Source organism: Amblyomma mixtum, chromosome 4, assembly GCF_055824585.1.
Source record: "Amblyomma mixtum isolate Tamu chromosome 4, ASM5582458v1, whole genome shotgun sequence".
NCBI classification, from domain to species: Eukaryota; Metazoa; Arthropoda; class Arachnida; order Ixodida; family Ixodidae; genus Amblyomma; species Amblyomma mixtum.
In genome coordinates this window covers 106,616,615-106,631,442 of record NC_143015.1, presented here as the reverse complement: position 1 = coordinate 106,631,442, position 14,828 = coordinate 106,616,615, and the positions used below count along the sequence as shown (strand labels likewise).

The 14,828-nt window shown below is 52.4% G+C and overlaps 1 protein-coding gene across 1 annotated transcript; it reads right to left on the bottom strand.

The window, feature by feature from the left end:
• Positions 1-5,472: 5,472 nt before the first annotated feature.
• Positions 5,473-11,965, bottom strand: LOC149347729 (uncharacterized). The gene is made up of 2 exons (XM_089587396.1): positions 11,881-11,965; positions 5,473-8,142 (listed from the first exon to the last, which is right to left on the bottom strand). Exons 1-2 carry the CDS (start codon positions 11,890-11,892, stop codon positions 5,659-5,661), a joined length of 2,496 nt encoding a protein of 831 aa, XP_089443522.1. The 5' UTR covers positions 11,893-11,965; the 3' UTR covers positions 5,473-5,658.
• Between the last annotated feature and the right edge of the window lie 2,863 nt (positions 11,966-14,828).

Sequence of the window (14,828 nt, the reverse complement as noted above, 5' to 3'; positions counted from 1 at the left end):
AGACGGAAACATTTCAAAATTTCTTGATTACTTTGAAAGCATCTGTGAGAAGTCTAAACTGGACAATGAGATTTGGAGCTACATGCTAGTGTCCCTTTTGCCGCCTCAGCCTGCTAATGTCGTTCTGAGCCTGTCCGATGAGGAGATGGATGACCACGGAAAAGTAAGAACAGCTCTATTCCGTCACTTCGCAGTTAGGACAGAGTGCCTAAGCGGCCGGAATACGCTCCAATGCTAGCATGAAGGAACCATTTAGAAGCGCTGTGGCTTCTATCCATAGAAAACCCGCTAAGAATAAGACTGTCGCGGAGTGTAAAGGTCACAATACTGCGAATACGAAAGAGGCGCGTTATCGGCCCGGGTGGGAACGAAACGCGACAAGTCCAGAGAAAGGTTCCAAGGAGGCTAGATAGACCGTTGCCGAGCTGGATCAACGCGACGCTCGGATAGAGGGAGAAGGTGCCGGAAAAGGGGAGCACCTGACACCAGAACTTGAGAAAGGCACGCGAGACCGTTGACGAGCCGGGTCACCGCGTCGACATGAAACAGGAGTCAAGAAAAATGTATGACCGGCAAAGAGGTAAAGCTGGAAAAAGGGAACACCCGACCCGACAGCTTAAGGGAAAGGCATGCCAGACCGTGGCCGAGTTGGACAAGCGTGACGCCACGAGAAAGAAGTTTGTTCGGGCGTGCAAGCGGCACGGACGTGAAAAGGAAGAAGTAGAGGTGCCCCGGTCTGCAGGTTCTGAAAGTGACATGGAGGGTAGCCTTGAAAAGTATGCACAAAAGAGTGCAGAACGTTCCCACCGCAGGGTGGATGACAAAGATGAGCCAGGCGAGCTCAAAGGCAGTCAGGAAGACTCGCAAACGCAACAAACAATCCTCCGAGGAATGAGTCGCATAAGTCAGAGGCATTTAAAGGTCCGAAAGTCGATTGCGTGGAGTTGGTGCGTAGCTACGACGCCAACGAGATAGTTGCTTGCACCCTTAGTGTGTATGGGAAACTTAAGGAGTTTGTTGTTGTTCCCAAGGGGCACGCGGGAGGCTCACAGCAAGGAGAAAAGAGCGCACCACTGCCGGAGCAGAAAGAAATGAAAGGCTCTTATCTAGAGTTAGCAGTGCTAACTGTCACTGGAGTAACAAAAGATGGGGTGGTTCTAAACCCTAAAGAAAAAACCGCATTGCGTATCAGAGAGTAGGTTCTGATCGTGCGACACGTGCGGATAGGTCAGAGAACAAACCCCACAAAACTGCCAGGAAGTGGTCGTCTAGAGGTGAAAGTATGAGTAAGCCCACAAAAGGGCCGCGACGCGAAAAAATAGCAGAATCATGTTGTTTTAAGACAAGAGCAGTCAGCATGGTAGTGAGTCCTCCTCCTAGAAACAGAGCATCGGCTTCTCGAAAAAGGAAATTAAAACCAGAAGTAAAGAGCTCGGACTGCAGATACACTCAAGCGCGGGATCCCTTGAAAATGAGTGAGACGATCTTCAGACGGAAAAAACGACGTCGAAAGCTATCACGGCAAGTTTGTGGCGTCAGGCTACAGGCAAGGACACGGGAAACTTGTTTGCGTCTGCCATGTCAGCGGATGGGTCAGAAAGGGGACAGCGCAGCTGGCTCAAAGTGTGCAGGAGGGACGCGCAATCATCTTGCGCGCAGACCATTGTTGTATAGTGGGGTCCGGCACTATACGCGCTAGTGAGACTTTCCAATTGTCCGGACGGGGCACAGAAACGGATACAGATGTCAGGGGGTGACTAACGTGAGGGGCGACTTCATTCGTCACGCATCCGCGGCTAGAGGGAAGGTCAGACGGACGCGACCCTGAAGGGCGTGGCTGAAATGTTAATCCCTGCACAGAAAGGAGAGGGTAATTTTCCTTCTCCTTTTCTTTTTTTTTCAGCTTTTCGAACAAGTTGGTTGTGTTGGTTGGAACAAGCGATGACAGGCAGTGAAAGTTTCTGCTCTGTCCTCGAGAGTAAATTGTTAGCACCAATAACTTTATTTTTAGTTTTGTTTATGATTTTGTCTTAGGAAGAAAGGCAGACACCAGTGAAAGGTAAAGTTAGTTCATTTTGCCAAGAACTTAGATCACTCACATGTGTAGTGAACTCTCATGTTAAGACAGAATGTGATGTTATGGCAAGTCAGGGAAATTGAGAACAACTTGTGTCTACCGAGTTCATTTGAGTGCAGTACTGCTTTTACAATTTCTAAGCAAGAGAGTTCATAGGCTCTAACGGACAGAAGCCGACCGAGCGTAGTGTATGGCCACACGGCGTGAATAACAGGACGTGGAGTTGTTATCTTCTAGGTAGTGTCTCAGCTTCGAGATAGCAAACTTTTCGACAGTGTTTCCTCGGAAAGATCGTGCAAGGACAAGATAGGCAAAATTTTTAACTTAGGCAGATTCTTTTAGTTGACAGAGGGTATTGAGTGAACTCAGCTTTTCGTTTTTCTTTGAAGTTTTAGTTGTGGGACAAAGCTTTGAGAGACCGCACCTAAATCGTGCTACGTGGTGGTTTGACTTCGGCGGTTATGAGGTTACATGCATGTAGTCTCGCTTTATGGCAACGACTGTTGCTGTCAACTGCAAAATTTTCAGTTTTAAACTTCCAACGCATTTGTATGGCATAACAGCCGGCGGATCTCGGGTGAATTTCTTGCACTGCCTGGGGAGTGGCACTATGTAGTGGGGTTGGTTCGACTAATGCCTCCCTTGTGCGAGGATTAGGACTCTGTTGTGTGCTCGCAGAGATCAAGACAGGCATCCCACACTACAACTCAAGCCCATCTCTCCTCGGCAAGTGATTGTGATCACTGGCCGATCGAGATTCTCCTGGCCACGGAGGAGCTGTTAAGATCGGGGTACACGGGCCTGGGAAGAATTACTTCCAGATGTGACTCATCGCGAAGCAAGGTACGGCAAAGGCTATAAGCAGCGGTGACGGCGGCGGCGTCCAGTGGCCGAGTCTACCCTCGGGTCGCCGGACGACGGAGTGGACCTCACAGGGTGAAGCTCTTGCTGTTAATCGAAAGACGGCTGTGTTCTCGAAAGAGGTCGCGTGCTTCGGACATCCGGCGGGGGAGTTCGAGGCCTTTCGTTTACCTGCTGGGAGGGAATGAGCAGAAGACTTGCCGCAGTGATCAAAGTGAGCCATCAATGTTTGATGACTCTGTCTCTACCCCTTCCCATCCCCCGAGCTGCGAGAGACCAAGACAGCCCAGCATCACCCCCTGCCATGGGTGTTACCACCAGCGTCATAAACTGCCCATAAGATTGGACAGCGTTCTTCGAACTTAATTCCCCATTAAGGGATCTGGGGAATACGAACCTTATTTAACGGGATGTTTTTTTGGTGACCAGAGCACTCCCTTCACTACTGTAAATATGTAAAATAAACCTCCTGTACAGTTTCCTCCTTAATGGAGTTCGCCATCGTCCTTCGGAGCCGGGACTTGCGGGCCTGAACGACCAACCCAACACCAGGGCCCCTCCGTCCTCAACAACTCTAGGCTCTTATATATGTGCGCGTTGCAGCCGTCGTGCACGTGCTCTCGTGCACGTTTTAGATATATGAGTGATGTGAATTCCCCAGACGAGGCACTAGAGCCTCTCCACTCCTTTTCAGGCATCTCGTCGCCGTTGGCATATGTTGTGCTGATGTGTCCGCTGAGTAAGACGGAGGAGCGAACTTCAAGGCACCTGCAGACAGGTACTCTACACTGTCCTGCAATCTTAAAACATTACGATCCTAACACGGATGGGCGATGCCCGCACTGTGGGGAGACCTGTGATATCTTCCACATGGTGTGGGCATGTACTCAAAATCCCCACCTCCCCCTTCCCCTACCCCTTCCAGAGAGGCATGGGAGACTGCCCTCCTCAACTGCTCCTCGCTTCAGTCCCAAAGGGCTCTGGCGAAGCGGGCGCGAGACGGGGCATTGTCATACAGTGTCCCGGACTAGGGACGCCGACCATGTAGCGGGGCCATTCTGTGGCTCCCAAACTCTATTTCATCAATTAAAAGTTTTCATCACCACCACCACCATCCCAACGTGAGATCGACGCGTGCTCGTCATCCGGTGCTTATCAACCGGTGCTTATCCGGTGCTGATCAAGTGGTGTGATGACTCCCAGTAATCCATGAATGTAAAGTCGGGAATGACTATTTCCGCATATCGGTGCCTTATTAACCCATTACACTATCGCGCCCATGAGGCAGAGGTAAGTATGTCCTCCAATTTTTTGCCGTTGCCGTCGTTTTTTCTCACGCCGACGAGCACGCCGAATATCCGCTGCTAACTGTGGCTAATCTGCTAGCCCCTCATCTGCTACGACCACGGAGCTACATATCCAGTGCGAGCTCCACTCTGATTCCCAAAGACAGAGGGGCTATAGGCGTGTGAGAGGCGCGTGGCGTCGACGGAAAGTGTATAGAGTAAGTGTTAATAGAAAGTGCGGACACTTACCCGAGCTAACCTGAGAGTCTCGGTTACTCGGTAGTAACTCGGATAAGCTCGGGTAAGTTCCGAGGGGCGCCGCGCAAGTGCAGCCAATGGAAGGAAGCTGAGGTATTAGCTCGGGCAAGCTCGGAGGAGTTCGGAGGAGCGCCGCGCAACTTGCAGCCAATAGGAGGAAGCTCGCTTATGTTCGGAGGAGCTTCGCGCCAGCTGCGCGAGAAGTTCCTCGGGAAGAGCAACATGGGTAGCACAATCCCTACGAGTGGGTGTGATCGCTTAATTACTCCGCCACTGCACTGGTAGTGGTATGAGGACTCGCCGCTATATATGACTTTTGTATAGAGACCGACCAATGTTGCATACATCAGCATTAACCCATGGAGCTCTGAATGGCCGGTAGTTTAGTGTCCAACGCTGTTACACAAACGCACCAAAGGAAACAGGAGTAGCGCACAGTGTTTTCGCATTCATAACATGTTAGCAGACTTAAGCCCGCGGTAGTTTTTTCTCTTAAGCTCACCTATTGCTGTCACACAGGCCCTGAAGGCCCTACTTCGTCATTCAATGCTTTCAACAAACTATTCTCAGCGGAACCTCATCTCTGAAAACGCTACCGTCAAACGTGATCAGTAGGTGAGCTGCTGACGTGTAACTTTGATTTTTTTTTCAGATCACTCGCAGGCTGGCACCGATATCAGATATTGTGTTCTTGATTTTTCCTCTCTATATGACGGTTATATGTAGTTTTTTTCGTGGTGATAAAATCTTATCGTCTGCTGTATTAAACTTATAATTGCATAACCCAGTTTTTGAATGCTGTGATCTCGCCGTCGTTAGCTGTCTCGCCTCAAACGGCACAAAGCGCTAAAACGGAAATTATATCGTTTTACCGGCCATTGGGAAACTTTTGGCATTGTTGGAGAACTTGCGCCCTCACTGTAAACCCGAAGTCTAGTTCATGAACTTCGGGAACTTCTTCCCAAGCGAAAGAATCTTTATTTTCTTTCTCTACGGTATGAACGATGCGTCCTGGCAGACTCCGTCTGTTCTTGGTCCGGGCGGCGGGCAAGGGCAGCGCGGTGGCTATCGTGAGCAATAAATAAGTCTGCTGCTGAGAGGAGTGCCATGGGTGGCCACCGTTGTCCCAGACCGCTCGGATGTAGACGCTGTTCTTGTTAGCACGGATGTCACAGCTTATTTCTTGACGGGGGTCAGGATCTTGACGTGGGGAGCAGCAGCGGCACCATAGCCGAGGCCGGCACCATAGCCGAGGCCGGCGCCTCCGCTGACAATGGTCTTGTAGTGGATGTTCTGAGCCAGGCCGGGAGCAGCGGCGAGGGTGGTGCCGAAGCCGAGGCCGGCACCGTAGGTGGCAACCGGAGCGGCGACGGCGGCGGTGCGGTAGGCGACAGCTGGGGCGGCGTGAACAGCGACGGCAGCCGGAGCAGCGTGGTGGACAGCGACCGCTGGAGCAGCGTGGTGGACGGCCAGGGCAGCTGGGGCGGCTGCAGCGTAGGCGGGAGCAGAGAAGGAGACCCGGCTTGCGTAGGCTGGGGCGGCGAGGGTGTGGCCGAAGCCGAGACCGGCACCGAAGGTGGCAACTGGAGCGGCGACCGCGGCGCTGCGGTAAGCCACAGCGGGGGCGTGGTGAACAGCGACGGCAGCTGGAGCGTGGTGAACAGCAACGGCAGCTGGAGCGGCTGCAACAGCTGGAGCAGCGAAGCTCACGGCGGGGCGAGCGACGGCAACAGCTGGGGCAGCAGCGAAGCCGGCGCCATAACCAAGACCGGCACCAAGGGTGTGGCCGAAACCAAGACCGGCACCGAAGGTGGCGACTGGGGCAGCGACGGCAGCGGTACGGTAGGCGACGGCTGGAGCGTGGTGGACGGCAGCGACGGCTGGAGCGTGGTGGACGGCAACGGCAGCTGGAGCAGCGGCCACAGCCGGAGCGGCGAAGCTCACAGCGGGACGAGCGACGGCGACGGCTGGGGCAGCAGCGAAGCCGGCGCCATAACCAAAACCAGCACCAAGGGTGTGGCCGAAACCAAGACCGGCACCGAAGGTGGCGACTGGGGCAGCGACGGCAGCGCTACGGTAGGCGACGGCTGGAGCGTGGTGAACGGCAACGGCAGCTGGAGCAGCAGCCACAGCCGGAGCGGCGAAGCTCACAGCGGGACGAGCGACGGCGACGGCTGGGGCAGCAGCGAAGCCGGCGCCATAACCAAAACCAGCACCAAGGGTGTGGCCGAAACCAAGACCGGCACCGAAGGTGGCGACTGGGGCAGCGACGGCAGCGCTACGGTAGGCGACGGCTGGAGCGTGGTGGACGGCAGCGACGGCTGGAGCGTGGTGGACAGCGACAGCCGCTGGGGCAGCGGCAGCAAACGCGGGCGCGGAGTAGGAGACGCGACGGACCTGGGTGAACGCAGGAGCAGCGGCAAAGGCTGGGGCGGCAGCGAGGGTGTGGCCGAAACCAAGACCAGCACCGAAGGTGGCAACTGGAGCAGCAACGGCGGCGGTGCGGTAGGCGACGGCGGGAGCGTGGTGGACGGCGACGGCAGCTGGAGCAGCGGCTACAGCTGGAGCAGCGAAGCTCACGGCGGGGCGAGCGACGGCGACGGCTGGGGCAGCAGCGAAGCCGGCGCCATAACCAAGACCGGCACCAAGGGTGTGGCCGAAACCGAGACCGGCACCGTAGGTGGCGACGGGAGCGGCGACGGCGGCGGTGCGGTAGGAGACAGCGGGTGCGTGGTGAACAGCGAAGGTAGCGGGAGCTGCGGCGACGGCTGGAGCGGCGAAGCTAACGGCGGGGCGAGCGACGGCGACGGCTGGGGCAGCAGCGAAGCCGGCGCCATAACCAAGACCGGCACCAAGGGTGTGGCCGAAACCGAGACCGGCACCGTAGGTGGCGACAGGAGCGGCGACGGCGGCGCCGCGGTAAGCGACGGCCGGTGCGTGGTGGACAGCGAAGGCAGCTGGAGCTGCGGCGACGGCTGGAGCGGCGAAGCTGACAGCCGGGCGGCTGACTGCAACTGCGGGAGCGGCAGCGAAGGCCGGTGCAGCGTGCTGAACGTAGCTGACAGCTGGGCGGCTGACGGCGGCGAAGGCTGGAGCGGCAGCGAAGCTCACTGCTGGGCGGCTGACGGCTACGGCAGGCGCAGCGGCGAAGGCCGGAGCGGCGGCAAAGCTCACAGCGGGACGGCTAACTGCGACGGCTGGAGCGGCGTGCTGGACGAAGCTGACGGCCGGACGGCTGACAGCAACGGCGGGAGCGTGGTGCTGCACGAAGGTGGCTGCGGGGGCGGCAGCAAAGGCGGGGGCCGCAGCGACCACACGCTGGGCAAAGCCAAAGCCATAGCCGGCGGGCCTAGCGAACGTGGCAGCTGGGGCAAATGCAGGGGCGGCAGCCACAGCAGGAGCATGGTGCACGAAGGCGGCCGCTGGAGCAGCAGCGTAGCTCACGGCTGGGCGGCTGACGGCAAAGGCTGGGGCAGCGTGGTGGACGAAGGCGGCGGCGGGAGCAGCAGCCACAGCAGGGGCGGCATGGTGGACAGCAAATCCACCGACGCCTCCGTGGAGGGCGGCACCGACGCCTCCGTGGAGGACGGCACCACCACCGCCACCGTGCAGGAAGCCCGCGAATGCGGCGGAGAGGACCCCGAAGAATACAGATGCGGCCTGCGAATACAGATGGCCTCGATCGAAAGCCCGCGTTCTTCGACGACCCGATAACGCGCATCCGCAGCGGAACGCGCGACCTCGCCTTGCCGCTGTTGACTTCGGCTTGATATCGCAACTAAAGTCACCTCCGGGGATTACCGGGTGCTTCAAGAACGCTGCCGTAAGCAACGGTATAATGTTTTCGCTCGTCTTTGCCTGGAACGATGGTGCTGTATAGATTAGCTTAGTGTTTCAATGAAGGGCCCCACATACACGAAGGCCTGGTGTTGATATCCGCCGTAATAAAAGATTATGACGGCAAAAAACACTGCCTGTAATGTTTGCCGCTGATTTATTACCTTCGTTCCTCTTTATACAAAGAGGGTCCGCACATCTCTGCAAGATTAATTGTGATCGATTATTTCTTCAAGAGAGATGACATTACAAGCTAGGTAATCTTTGTTCGGCTTGATTTTGACAACTCATAGCAGCCTACAAAAATACAGATTAATTTTAAAACTCATCGCAGCTCGTGGAAGAATACTGCTTATGTAGATCAGGCTTTGCACAAGGAAGGGCTGTAATCTAATGGTAGTATCTATATGAGATCTCCTCTAATGACAATTAGTAAGACTTTACTGCGCGCAGACTGACTTTTGGACCTTAATTGAATCCCTGCTTGTAAATTTGCTGGTAATAATTGCGTACATATGCCATTTAAATAAGCAAAGTTTTGCTAATGGGCATTTCTAGACCATTACACAAGCTTTTTATTCAGGATGGGCTCGCTATGGGAAATTTGATGGAACTCTTTCCATGACGCCTGGTGCAAAAGATGGCAGTCGATCTCCAGTTTTCGTGTGATTCTTTCAACAATTTTGTTTTGAATTTTTAATTTTTTGCCAGTTGTGATAATGGCGTCGATGAGTCATAACACAATGCACAGTTTACACAGAAATTAATTTCCCTTCTCAAACACTCAGTATCAGAAACCATATGGCGGTGAAACACGACAGCCGAAATTAACCCGCGTTGTGAGCTGGTCCTCACCACGCGAAATGTCTGTACGACTCAGCCAACACATTGGATTTTTCTCGAACGGCGAAAAAGCGTCATTTGCAAATTTCTTTGATACTGCACTGGAAGTCTAGAACCTTTTCTTGATGCGGAGTGGGAGTCCTTGGTTCTGCGCTTTCGCTGTTATGTTTTGGTGAGACCGTGCCACCAGTCTTAAGGTCTTGGTCAAAAGTCTTAAGGCCAAAGGCTTTTCGCTACAGCCGCATAACTGAGCCATTACAACACCACTAAAGAAACAATGGCCTTGAAATGCTAGCTGAAGGCTTCTTTTTGCGGCAGAGAAGCTTCCTGCTCGACTTTTGTTTTGAATGATCCGCTACATAAATTTCTAGAAACATTTATTTCACTGCAGTTCACTGGCTTAAGACTTCTGACCAAGGCTGTACGAGATCTTTGAACAGGACACTGAACGTAATTTTGCGGCGTTTTTATAATATCCTTCCTATTTATGCCGAGAAGAAAGATCAGTTTAGACTGTAATTTTAAACGTTACATAGGTAGACACTCGGAATCTAGCAGTGGATTAGTTTTATGGGCTGAACTTGACCGTGCAATAGGATAGCGTTTTATAAGCGGAATTAAATCGGAGATGCTTAAAACAGATGTTAGGGTGAATAAAAATTTTCTTGGAGTGTTTCAAGGATACTTGAGGCACAAAACTGCGATCATTAGTTTAGCCAGAAAATTGTCGACTGTTCTACAATCATGAACTCAAGTTGATGTCGTAGTGCTGCCATTTTGAGTGGAATTAGAGTTAATTTTCTATAGAATTCATGGCAGTTATGTTTTCTACGCAATTTTCGGACGTTTTCCTCTCGGTGTGCAAACTACAAAACGGCAGCGGCACAGCATATATTCTCGCTGAAAGGTGGCCCCAAGAAATTTTACGCCAGCTTTCATTGCTTCTCTACCTAATTCAAGAGTTACAGCTTCCGTAAGTTATAATCATAATTATATTATGTTCTTTTAAAGAAAGTTTTCACGTGTTTCCTTTAGATATCAACACCCGGTCTATTGTGCGCTAATTTTTGCCTCTTCTTAACCGCGAGCGGGACGTACTAGCGGAACTAGGCACGCATGCCGGCTTCTCTACTGAAGAACTGAAGCAAAAAAAAATTGTGCTTAAAATTCAAACACTAATTTGGTGCATTCATATTAGCTTACTGCTCTAAAGGAAGATTTTACTGTAAGGTTAGGCCTGAAAACGGGAACGCACACTTTTTTTTTCTGAATACCGTTCTCCTCCTTCGTGAACACATTCTTCCAGAGTTTTGAGTACACTTTAGTACTAGTTATTGAAGTTCTTTAAAAGAAGTACTAGGGTATTAAACATTTACATATGACAACGCTAGTGGAGACGCCGTTGAACGTCCCCACCGCTCTTTTAGGGGTGCTTCAAAAAAGGGAAATCTGAGTGGCGATCTCCAAAGGCAATCTAGCCACCGTCAGAGTCCCTTACTAAGTAGCAGAGTGCGCTTTTAAGATAAAGTGTGAGAGTGCGAGAGAGCTTAGGAATAGCTAACAGCTCCTATCACAATCCGTAAGAGCGTGCTTTTTTTTATTTCTAATACAAAACACCTTGCCGCAGCATTTCTCCTTATCTTGATTTACCACCGCCACACCCATCCTTATCGATCCGTGAAGCTCGCATTCTTCGCCGAATACAGTTTAATCTCCTACATACGCCAGCCAAACTTTAACTATACCGTTACACTTCCACCCCTCGGTGCCCAAACTGTCCACACACATATGAAGACATAGAACACTGCCTTACGCAGTGCCACGCACCCTTTCAGTCCCCCACCTATCCTTTCCCCCCGTCCCCACCGTGACCCGTCTAGCTCGCCTCCCTGGATCTGAAGCTTCAACGTGTCCTCGTCGCCTTGGCCCAGGATCTATTGAGCGCCTAATGTTCTAATAAAAGTGTCGCAATACTACCACCACCACCTACCAGTAGTTTCAATGGACATTTCGAAGTTTCAAACCGTCTGCTCTCCTAAATTAGTTACAAGGGGTCGGCGCTGGTCGTAGGAAATCATGCTTACTATATATAAAGCACTCCTTCAAAACTGCTTGGGAACCTCCCCAAGGAGCGCAGTTAATCGGACCAATATCGAAAACAGATGGTTCCACTCCGATCCTTTGTGCGAACGGCATTTGCCAATGCCTTCCCAATATTGGACCAGTTACATATCCTGCTTGGGTCGATTCGATATTGACCTGTTAGTAGCGAGAGGCTAAACGACCGAGGATCAAACCCAGAATCCCACGAAACACCCGTGCGCCCGTACTAGTTCCTCGGCTAGTTCCTTTTTAAGAAGCACAGGTAATCGGCCCAACATTGGTAATGTATGGTTCCAGTCTGGTCCTTTGTAGAACCGGCCTTTGCCAATACATTTACAATATTGGGATGATTAGCTGTGCTTCTGGGGCTGAAGGACCGAAGGATCCGTATGCCTCGTGCCCACATGGTTGGCAACCAGCGTAGCGGTCGTCCCTCGTTATAGTCCATTGAAACGGGATCGCGGGCTTCGGGGTCGGTGCATCCTCGTCGTCGTATCCTCCAGGATTGTCGCGCCGGGTGAGCCGAGGGTCCCCGCCTTAGTCCATGGGAACGTACCCCGCCGCCCCCGTCCCACACCGATGTTGGATGCTACAGCGTCGGCGTACTGTACTTACGAGGACTTTCATGTTGGCTGTTGCTTGCTCTTGCTACCACCTGGCACCGTTGTCTTGTGTTTGTCTCGAGTTGCGATGTGGTAGGAGACGGTGGTGCGAGATGACTGCGGTGGGACTGCTCCCTGCCTTATATACCCATCGTCGTTTGCCATCAGCGGGCGATCGGTTGCTTCGACGCGACGCCGCCGACGACGGCACACTTTCACTTTCCACCCCTCCACCTCCACCGGAAAGGCGAGGCATTGGCTAGAACACAAAACGAACGCAGTTGCGAGGTGGGGGAAGGAAAATCATCGGGCGCCCGCATTGTATAATCCGAGCGAGACGCGATAAGGAGCTATGGAAATGCCCCAAAGTTCTTCTTCGGCGACCTCTCCTCCCACTAAGTCGATCCCCCCGCCGTAACCCTCTCGACATTCCCGCCCCCCAACCCCCCTCCCAGCTCTAACAGCCGCCTAGCGCTGTCTCAGTATACCTCTCCGACAAATGAAAGACTGTACGAGGCCCATCGCTGCCTTCGAGACAGGCTTTGTCTTCTTTTGTGGCTAGAGCGTATCTCGCAGGTAGATGCACTTCGCTCTCCCCTCTCTACTCTTCTTTCAGACCAAGCTGCCCTCCGCCACCCTTTGCGAATCGTCTGTGTCACCACGGAGACGCTAGCGCGGCATTACCCTTCTTCCCTTGAGAAAGCCGCGCTTCGTGCGGTGGGGTCCTTGTGAAAGACGCCAGGCTGCGTCTCCGCTTCGAGACGGCCGCTGATAAGCGCCACCGTCGCACCTGTATGCGCGACCCGTTGTTGCTTAGACACGCTAACACTCCGATCTCGCGCCGCTATACTCGCTCCAAGCGGGGCCCCCTACTCTTTCCCCCGCCCCCTCTTTAGCTAGCGTCCCTCCACCAATCTTGGCTTCGGAGTACTCGGCGGAAATTAAGCTTCTGAGGTCGTCTCGCACATGCATTGCGCTCTGCTCTCCAGTAGTGGAAAGGGCACGAGGTTGCGCAGATGCGCTGAGCGGCGGCCGAGCGCCTTGCTCAGCCGATATTGTAACAATCCCTGATTGGGGGATGAGGTCTTGAGATAGCCGGCTCCCCGGTGCGCCGTGGCAAAGATACACGCTCGAACACGAGCTAAGACGGCGAAGCGCGCTCGAAGGCAGGCCTTGGGCATGGCTCGCCGTCGCCGATGCGCCGGTCCGCGGTGTCTTTACGCAAATCGCGTGGTTTCTTCGACGATCATAGCAGGGGCAGGAGCAGCGTTTCGGTGCTGATAGTGCGTGCCCGATCCGAGCGATAACCATTTTTTGCGTTTAGAGAGACGAAATTCTTCCTCTTGTTCCGCCGTGCGCCCGGCGTGTCGCGGAGGCGAGACCGTGAAAAAGACCGCTGCGTCGATTTCGATCTACATGTGCACGATCGTCTTCTATATCGGACTGGGCTTGTACGATTCGGGCTCACTACGCGCCTGTAAAGAAGAAATCGATTAAGAACAAGCAATTTGCCTCGTGTCTTATTGTTTTTTTGCAGTGGCCGGCACGTTGTCTTGATTTGTAGAGCCGATGTCGGCGACAGCGCAAGTAGGTCTGTACATTTAGGATCGACGCGGAACTTGTATTATTTACTTCATATTCCCGTAATGCATGCATGCGCCGCCGGCTCCTTATATCAAACTTATCGCAAGCAAGAGAGGGAACTTCAGTGTAACTCTGTAAATCCGACGTAGAAAAGAAGTAAACCTATCCCGGAACCAACAGCAAAACCAGGCAGACGATGAGTCGGGTAGTGATGATAGTAGGAGCTACACTAGCAGCAGTAGCAGTAGCGATGGTAGTAGTAGTAGTAGTAGTAGTACTAGCAGTCATAGTGTTAGTGATTCGTAGTGGTAGTGTTAGTAGTAGTTTTTGTAACAGTAATGCTATATTAGAATGTGTAGAATATACTATAGTACTATACCACAGTCTAGTGGTTGTCACAGAAGTTATGGGACTGCTACACCTAGTACCGCCAGAAGTAAATGTCATAGTAGTAGTGATTTTGTTAGTGGTGGCCGAAAGAAAAGAAGCAGCATTAGTAGTTGTAATATTAATGGTATCGCTATAACGACACTAAAGTAGAAGTTCTGGGAAGGAAGTAATAATGTTAGGTAGGTGATTTTATTATGGACTTCTATAGCAGATGTATCTTGCCGGTGCTAACTTATAGGGCAAAAACATACAGGCTAACGAAAATGGTTGAAATTACATTTGACACAGCAAAACAAGCTGTCCAAGCAAAAATGATAACTGTGGCGTTAAAAGACAGGAAGAAAGCAAAATGGGCAAAGTAAGTAAATCGAATTTAACTTATTTTATTCGAAATCAACCCGAGGAAATGCGCATGAGCGGGACATGTAACACGTAGACAAGATAACCATGACCCCTTAAGATAACGGAGTGGATTCCAAGAGAGGGCAAGCGCAATCACGAGCGTCAGAAGGTCAGGTGGGCGCATAAGATCATGAAATTTGCTGGTAATAATGGTCGGATCTATTACAGGACAGAGTTAATTGGAGAGACATTGCGGAGGCCTTTGACCTGCAGTGGGCGTAGTGAGGCTCATGATGATGACGCTTGTTCGGTCAGAAACGACATGGATCTGCAAATTGGTGGGATATGGGAGAGGACTTTGTACTGCAGGGGGCGTAACTTGGCTAACAATGGTGATGATGACTGCTCCAGCCCTGACTCTTGTCATCGCACGCAGGAGGGTGAATAAGAATAGAGATCATAAGGCAGAGAGAATGGAAGAGATTGTAGGAATCTGCGATCGATATCGGCTTCATCATTATCTTCCAATGCATGCTGCGCATTTCCATTATCCTTCTCGTCCTCACTGCGACTTTGTGTCCCGGGCGTTTCGTTTTTACATCTTTGACGCCAGTGTTGTACACTATATGCATGCGGCAAGCTACC